Below are 8,485 nucleotides of genomic sequence, written 5' to 3' on the forward strand. Positions count from 1 at the left end.
AAAGCACTTATACCAGTGTTTCTATGTTTGTTAAAATGTAAGATTGTACAATTTACTACTCAAATGTTACTAAATATTGTATGTGAATATCAAAACTTGTTAACATAATAGCTTATTAATTTAATTAGTTAAGTTGTCTTAATGCATGCTCAATAAGCAGTTAAGGTTTGACTTAACTAATTTTAACTAAAACCTTCTGAAAATGATGCAACAAAAACATTAGTGTCCCTCACTCAAATAAGGTTACAACCCCACATTCCCTGGGCAATCGCAGCCTTTTGCAAGCTGTTGTTCGCTCTGCCTTTTACCCCCTGGATAACCTTCCTCGCTCTCATCACCAGCTGAGACTTCCCTTCACACTCACATTTTGACCTTGTCATTATACCAACCTCTTCATCTGCCTGTCTGCCCACATTCACAATCACTCCCTCTCTCACATCAAACCGCCAGGCTGCAACAATTCAAGTGTCATCGCCCATCCAATTCTCCTCTAAAAGCCTTGAGCAATGTCCCTCCTTCAGCCCTCACTCTCAGGTGCTGCATGCTCAATATCTCCTGTCAGAACCAAGAGATTAGGCTTACAGTTTGACCAAATTTTGTGACTAAACATGTATGAAACTTTTGGCTGATGTATTAGAGCTCATACAGTTCACCCACTGAACTGTAGCCTCTTGTTTATTTTGGCCAGCCTATCAGTTAATTTGACCTTTTCTCTTCCTCTGTTTTTTACTGTACAAATATACCAAATTGTATTCAGCAGTGGATTTTAAAATATGTGAAATTACCACTTGTGAGAGGAACACCTTGTTCCTCTCACAAGTGGACCTAGAAGAACTGAAAGAAGTATGTAGGCTAAGAAATATAAAAGGCAATTGTGGCAATGAGCCTCAACAATTGTTCTTCTTTAATGCTGGTTGAAGGAAGTCTGAATCCACAGTTTTTGGCTTTTGTTTGACATGCATTTTAACATAATGTAATGACTGCAGATCTCTGCCTCAAATAAATGTCAGTAAATCTGCATGTGAATAACACACAAAAAAGTTCCTTCTTGGAACTGTATGTATTGGAGCAATGTTAAACACAAATGTTCATTTTGTCTTTAGGATCTAAGTAATGCAGTGCACTCTTAAGTTTACTCTATCCAAATGCATCATTTTCAGCCCAATGAAAAGGCTCCACTGTTCTAATCTCCATTATTTAAATATTGCCAAAATAAAATAAAATAAGTATTGAGATATAAAACTATGTGTTGTTGAGAATAAGGAATGACCATATCAGTAGTGCTAAAGCTTTTTAAGAAGTCTGTTGTTGCTATTCTGGGAGGATGAGACGTTGCATCTTTGTTACAAAGTTGTTAAACGCACAGGTCTGTAACAGAGTATCAAGTCTCAACCATTGTGCTTTTACAGTAACGGTTGATTAATGACCACTCTTCACCTTTTTGCTTATCCTTCCCTCTCTGACAAACAAAAACAGCTCTGCTCTTTCTCTATTTTTCTTTTGGGTGGCCTCAGTGGGGGTTGAAGGATGAGCTGGTCTTCTGCCTCCAGACTGCCTCTGGCGGTGGTGCTTCTATCAGCCCCCTGCTGGCAGACCTTTACTGTTGACTGAGAGCAGCTCCCATATAAACTACACTGCTCGTCCACAGCTGCGCTCTGACTTTGAAACTTGTCCTTTGTTCAACTTGCATTTTGTGTAACTTTTGTGACTTTGCGCTCACTGTCCTTAACGTGAAAATGTATTTTTCAAAGAAGTCTTGTCAGAGTGTTATTTTTAAAACCCTAAAGCTCCACTTTCTTGTGGCTCATGTATTTGTTCCCCCTTTTTCCTTCTTTGTCTGTGCTTCTTTTAGTCTCCTAACAAGCCTAGTGTGCCCCAGGAAAAAATCCGTCCCTTAACCAGTCTGGATCATCCACAAAGCCCTTTTTATGATCCTGAGGGGGGTGCTATTACCCCTGTGGCGAGGGTGATGGTGGAACGCATTGCCAGAAAGGTTTGTCTGTTTTCCTAACAGTCAAGTCTTGGTTGTGTCTTTGATGGAATAGTGATATAATGCACCCAATTTCATTATGACAGGCATACACCGACCTCTAAAGGTAAACATTTAGTCATTATACAGTGTTTACAGTTGATCATTCTGTTTTTTACCACACTTTGTATTTTAGTTGTGAAAAGTGTTTCAGTGCAATCAGTTTGGTGATCTGAAGAAAGCTCCATCACAGCACAATAAAACTCATCAATCCAGTGATTCCTTTATGAAGGGGGAGATAGGGGTTTCCTCCCCAAACATGAAGAAAAAAGCTTAGGGAGCATTTTTTATTCACTTCCTGTATTCTGTTAGGGCAGTACGGTGAAAAAAATGTGCATATTTAAACCACTTACGAACAAATTAGTGGTTTATTTAAAAAATTTAAATTATTTTCTCATATAATGATATCAGTAGTAGCAATATGTGCAGCAGTAGTATTGTGATGTTCAGTACAGCTTGTGAAGGAAGTGCAGCATAAACATTTAGTTAATTAAACAATTTAATGCAGGTATTTAAATTAGTTTTCTACAAGATATTAAGCTTTTTCAATTATGAGGAGTGATGAAACATTATCGCTGCAAGAGGGCTCAAAGGTTAGCAGTCCTTCAGTGGCATCTAGAGGCAGCTGTGGGTATTTTTTATGCATGATTCTGTGTTGACATCCACAAATTATGTAATCCATTCCTGTACTCTATAGTCATTATCTATATTGTGTGCCTACCACAACTAGGATCATTTTAAATGTATGGTGACCTTTTGCTTACCTGTGTGCTTCTGCTAGCCCTAGGAGGTGAATAGAAGGACTGAACAAGAATAAACAGAAACCCAGAGCAACAAACCACTTCCACAGCGGAGGACTATTGTAGCAATATAAATGTCTGTCTTGTGTTCACAGGGTGAACAGTGCAACATTGTCCCAGACAACGTGGATGACATTGTAGCAGATATTGCCCAGGAGGAGAAAGAGGAAGGTCTGCATCCTGTTCCATTTTCTCTTTTTCACACACACAAGATTAAAAGCACACTTACGCCTATTCCCCTTTCTATCCTGCAGATGATACTCCTGAGACATGTATCTACTCAAACTGGTCTCCATGGTCTGCCTGCAGCTCGGCCACTTGTGAAAAGGGCAAACGAATGAGGCAGAGGATGCTGAAGGCACAGTTGGACCTCAGTGTTCCCTGCCCACACACTCAGGATTTTGAGCCTTGCATGGGGCCTGGATGTAGTGATGAGGGTGGGTATTTATCTAAAAAAAACTAATCGCACTGGGTTGGCCAGAAAAAAGTAGAAGACTGCTTTGAAGATGGAGAAACAGTGTAATTAATTAAGATTCCTCCACAGATTCCCCATCCACTGAGCACCTTTACGAGCATTTTTAATATCTGTGATAATTATCGTACCCATTAATGTCTTGAAAAAGTTATGGCATGTTTTGAAATGCTTCTTTTGTTTGTTATTCATAAAATACCCGAGGTAGCACTCTACAGCAGCAGGAACGTGAGAGTAGAAAGACAGGCGAAGAGAACACTTTGTTTCGAAGAGGCCATTAAGCATATTTATTTATAAGAGACATTTGGCTGTAAATTGTACTCTGTGTTCCGGAGGTACTTGCACTGCCTCAGGGCTGGGTTAGACTTGTTTTATGTTTTCAGACTTCACCTAGCCATTAGTTTGTCATTTATTACACTTGGAGAAAATGTGTTGGTGCTCTGTATTTTGAGATGACTCATGACACGTATGAATAAATAATGTGAGGAATTCAGCTGTCCATTAAGACTGCGCCCACATTTAAAACAGGCATGATGCCTACATTCAAGCCATTTTTATTTTCCTGTTCTCTGTTAAAGCCTTCACTTTTAACAACAAATGACTACGAACAAAAAAAAAACGGTAAAAAGGCCAATTTTTTATTTATATGTGGCACGGGCAATATCAGTGAGTCTGCACTAACATCATTCTTACTTTTTTGTATTTGTGTTTCTGGTACAATCAAACTTATGATGATAAAAAGAAAGTAAGAATGATTAGAGCATTCGTATTAATAATAATAGTAATATCACTTAACATCGTGGACGATACAATAGTGTTATTCCACTTGGAAATTTATTTTTAATAATTACCATAAATTTGAAAGCAACTTTTTTCCATAGTCATATTGGCTTTGTCAAAGTTGCTAATGAGATCAAGATCTGTAGATATTATATAAAGAAACTCAGCTATTCCCTTATGAGCAACCACTTGGCAACAGGGGGGAGAAAAAAAATCCCTTTTAACTATAACAGACCTCCAGGAGAACCAGACTCAGGGATACAGGCCATCTGCCTCAACAGACAGCAGAGAGATAAAAGATTAACAGTATGGAACAACAAACAATATTATAGTTAACATAGGAATTATATATGAAAACAGAAATACAGAAAAGCAAATCACAACTGCGTCATTCAGGGAGATTCGATTGTAAGCCAAATCATTCTGTGTAAATAATTTGCAAGGGCACCACACTTATACTGTCCAAGAATATTTAACACAATTAACATTTTATAATTAACATTTTCAAAATTCATAATTCTTTCTGTTGCCAAAATCATCCGGCCTTTGTTGGACTCATTGGCTGCTTCATCTTTCTCCTTTGACTCTCAAGATGCTTCCACTTGTATGATGTCAGAGTGGATAACTTGGTCTCCATGCAGTGTGTCCTGCGGTGCAGGGACACGTTCCAGGGAGCGTTATGTTAAACAGTTCCCCGATGATGGCTCAATCTGCACTTTGCCCACAGAGGAGACTGAAAACTGTGTGGTAAATGAGGAATGCTGTGAGTTTTTGATTTCATTTTCCGTTTATCAAACTTTCATATCAACACATTACTTCTCAACTGTAAGTAACACTGAATTTTCTGTACTGTGCACTTTCCTCTTGGTCTTAGCTCCCAGTAGTTGCCTAGTTACAGAATGGGGTGAATGGGATGTCTGCAGTGCCACTTGTGGTCTTGGCATGAAGAGGAGAGAGCGAATGGTGAAGATGCCGCCTGCAGATGGCTCCATTTGTGGGGCAGAGGTTCTAGAAGTGGAGAAGTGTATGATGCCAGAATGTCGTGAGTAGCATCATTTTCAGTCCACAACTATCCTAAAACCTCCTACGGTGAAAATCTGGTGAAAATTGCCCCATTAACACTATCTACACCAATCACAATATATTTCAGCAGTCAGTGTTTTCACATTATGTAAAGTGTTAAAACTATTTTTTGATATAACCAAATGGATTTCCTGTAGTTATTGCCTGAACTTCTGTCATTTGAAATTAATTTTTTTCCCTTGTTCCCCCATGACAAACTTTCTAGTGCCTTCATTCCAAGTTTCAATTATACGTTTTGATTGCATTTAAAATAAAACATTTGTTACAACTTTCCAAAAAAGTCAGGATGCTGTATAAAAATGTAAATAACATCTGAATACAATAATGATAAAATAATTAATACACTGTATTTACTTGCTGCAATATTTTTAAGTGTCAAATGTTAAAACTAAGAAATTTGAACATTTTTTGTAAAAAAAAATACATAGATTATACAGTGCGTAACAAGTTCATTAGACCATCATCCAATGGTTTATGCCATAGCTGTGCTAAATTAACAGTATTCGTACTTTTTATGTCTCTGTAATAGCTACTCCACCAGGTGTTTAACTACAAAGTATTTAATAAAAATAAAGCAGAAATAAAGCAGAAAAAAATAGTAAAACATTATTATATTTTTTGTAACCTTTGAGGATATCAGTTTGAGCATATCATCACCTGTGTTGAATAATATAATTAAATCATTCAGAGGATCCAACGAGATATCAGAATAAAATGTACACGGCTAAAAATGAAAACAGCTATGACATTAAGAACTTTGGCAGCACGACATTTAAAAGACAATTCTGTAGTACAAATCACTATATCACAGCATGGAGTCAAGTATACTTGCCAAGATGCTGGTTTAGTTCATTACAGATAAGGTCAAAACCCATAAAAAATGGTGCTAAACTGGGCTGTCTACAGTCCAGGCCATCCACTTTTACAAAAAAAAAAAAAATAGCCTATGGCAGATAGAGAGAGAGTGAGGAAGAACAGAACGGGATAACAGCTATGAGTTTCCTTACTTCCCAAATTTAATACAGTGTTATTAAAAGAAGTGGTAATACAACACAGTGCTGGAATAAAATTCAAACATATATATATATATATATATATATGTTTGAATAAGACAAATTTCTCAGTCTTAACATTACATAAGTTGACTTGGTATTATTTCACTTTGTACTATTCTGCATTGCTTTATTATTATTATTTTTTGATTTACACTTTACACAATGCACCAATTCATTTGGAAACCAGGTTGTAGAATATGTTTGATATTGCATTCATCTAAGCAAATGAGAAAAAGTATGTGTTTTTCTTTGGCTTAGATACAATTCCCTGCTTACTGACTCCGTGGTCTGACTGGAGTGATTGCAGTGTAACTTGTGGGAAGGGTTTGAGGACACGGCAGCGTATGCTCAAGTCGCCTGTGGAACTGGGAGAGTGTACAGAAGAATTAGAACAGGTTGAGAAGTGCATGCTACCAGAGTGTCGTAAGTAATGAAATTAACCAAGCACTGAACATGTTCATCTCTAATTTATTAATTTATGTCATTTATCATCTAATGCTTGTTATGAAAACTTGCGTCTTCATGTGAACATTTACATTCATAAGGGGACTTCTCTCACAGTAAGAAAGGGCAGATAAACAGAGTTGGTCTTTATCTTGTGTATTCTAAGTTTCTTGTTTATTCTCATTGCGTTGATGTATATTGATATAGATGTGAGTAGCAACATGCCTAACCCTTCCTGAACCTGTCTGAACATGAAAAAAGCAAAAAGTCTGCTTGTCACGCTTTTGAGAGTTCTTGAGATCTATTTCAACAAATGAAATAAGATTAGACTGAACTTCCTGCATGAATGGACCACTGAAATGTCTGTCTTGTTATATGGTAATTATCATGGATTCTCTTACATAATGACTCAGAGTATTGGATTCTGTCAAGGCATATCTTGAATCTTCACAGGGATAGAATGTTTTCTCCAAGACAGTGATCCAAATGTTAACTAAAATTTGATACAGAAATTAAAACTAATGTCCTTCATTACTTTTGTGTCATCGTGTGATTTATTGTACGGTTACTCATTATTAAGGCTTTTTTTTTTCATATTTCTTCTTAGCCATAGACTGTGTCATGTCAGAGTGGAGCGAGTGGTCAGAGTGTAATAAGTCCTGTGGGAAAGGTCATACAATCCGAACACGCATGGTGATGCTTGAGCCTCAGTTTGGCGGAGATCCTTGTCCCGAAGCGATCCAGCGGAAAAAGTGCAAAATCAGGAAGTGCAACCGAGGACAAGGCAACAGTGATGAGAAGAAACGTCGCAAGGAACAGCGTGAAAAGAGGAGGAGCAAACAGGGCAGAGCTGAAGGCAACTCCGAGCATCCAGGTTGGTATCCACCATCCTTTTTGCTGATTCAGGACTACAACACTTACAATGTACCTCTTTTTTTCTCATTTTTCTTACTCTTAGGGTGTAGAATGAGACCATGGTCAAGTTGGACAGAATGTACAAAGATTTGCGGTGGAGGAATTCAAGAACGCCTCATGACAGTAAAGCAGAAGTTTAAGACTGCCCAGCTGTCCAGCTGCAAGGACAGGAAGGAGATCAGAGCTTGTAATGTTCACCCCTGCTAGGAAGGAGTAGGGGAGCAGTGGGTGGTGGGGATGGGAGGATGAGTGGACTGGGAAGAGTACAGGGCACACTGTTGCACAATGATCCAATGCACTCTGTTTAGGGCTGAAATGACACATTCTTGAATCCGTATAGGTTAAATCCAGACATCAGGTCAGCTGTCGTTAACAGAAGAAAAAAAGTCAAACATTTCTCTGTAAGTCTGGATTTAAACTTTAAAGCTGATTCTTTTGTGCTTTCAAACTAGCTCTGACATGACTCTTTTGCAACATTACTGTAAACTTGTTGTGGTATATTATATCTTGAAAAATATAATTATGAACTATAAATTGTTTTCATAAAAAGAAGAACTGTTATATCTTGTGGTATCCTTAAGTAGTACAGTATATTCCAGACTTTAAAGCACAGGTGCCCAGCCATTCCAGTGTTTTATATGCCTTCAGTTGTTCAGTTGTTTCTAGGGAACAAAAAGCCCAGTTGACTTTATACCCGGCTATGTCGTTGTACATGTAGATGCACCACAGCTGACATCTATATGGTTTGGAGCATTATTAGAAAATGTATTATTTTTTTGCAGTGGAATTTTTTGATAAGAATGTGTCCCAAGATTCTTACCAAAGTCTTGTGTAGATGTTTTCTAGATGTATTTCCCTCATTTTGTTTATCTCTGTTCCTCTAACATATTAATATTTTGGAATAATA

General features: G+C 37.6%; 1 protein-coding gene across 1 annotated transcript in view; it reads left to right on the forward strand.

Moving 5' to 3' along the window:
• spon1a (spondin 1a) overlaps positions 1 to 8,248 on the forward strand; it is a 59,526-nt gene extending 51,278 nt beyond the window's left edge. Inside the window, exons 9-16 of the mRNA XM_040011662.1 lie at positions 1,853 to 1,993; positions 2,925 to 3,000; positions 3,084 to 3,266; positions 4,674 to 4,844; positions 4,956 to 5,123; positions 6,478 to 6,642; positions 7,271 to 7,537; positions 7,622 to 8,248. Coding sequence (XP_039867596.1) covers positions 1,853 to 1,993; positions 2,925 to 3,000; positions 3,084 to 3,266; positions 4,674 to 4,844; positions 4,956 to 5,123; positions 6,478 to 6,642; positions 7,271 to 7,537; positions 7,622 to 7,785 — 1,335 coding nt within the window. The 3' untranslated portion in view covers positions 7,786 to 8,248. The remainder of the gene's footprint in view (positions 1 to 1,852; positions 1,994 to 2,924; positions 3,001 to 3,083; positions 3,267 to 4,673; positions 4,845 to 4,955; positions 5,124 to 6,477; positions 6,643 to 7,270; positions 7,538 to 7,621) is intronic.
• Positions 8,249 to 8,485: the final 237 nt, after the last annotated feature.

The sequence above is a fragment of the Simochromis diagramma genome, unplaced genomic scaffold (genome assembly GCF_900408965.1).
Source record: "Simochromis diagramma unplaced genomic scaffold, fSimDia1.1 OVJJ01000603.1, whole genome shotgun sequence".
Classification (NCBI taxonomy): domain Eukaryota; kingdom Metazoa; phylum Chordata; class Actinopteri; order Cichliformes; family Cichlidae; genus Simochromis; species Simochromis diagramma.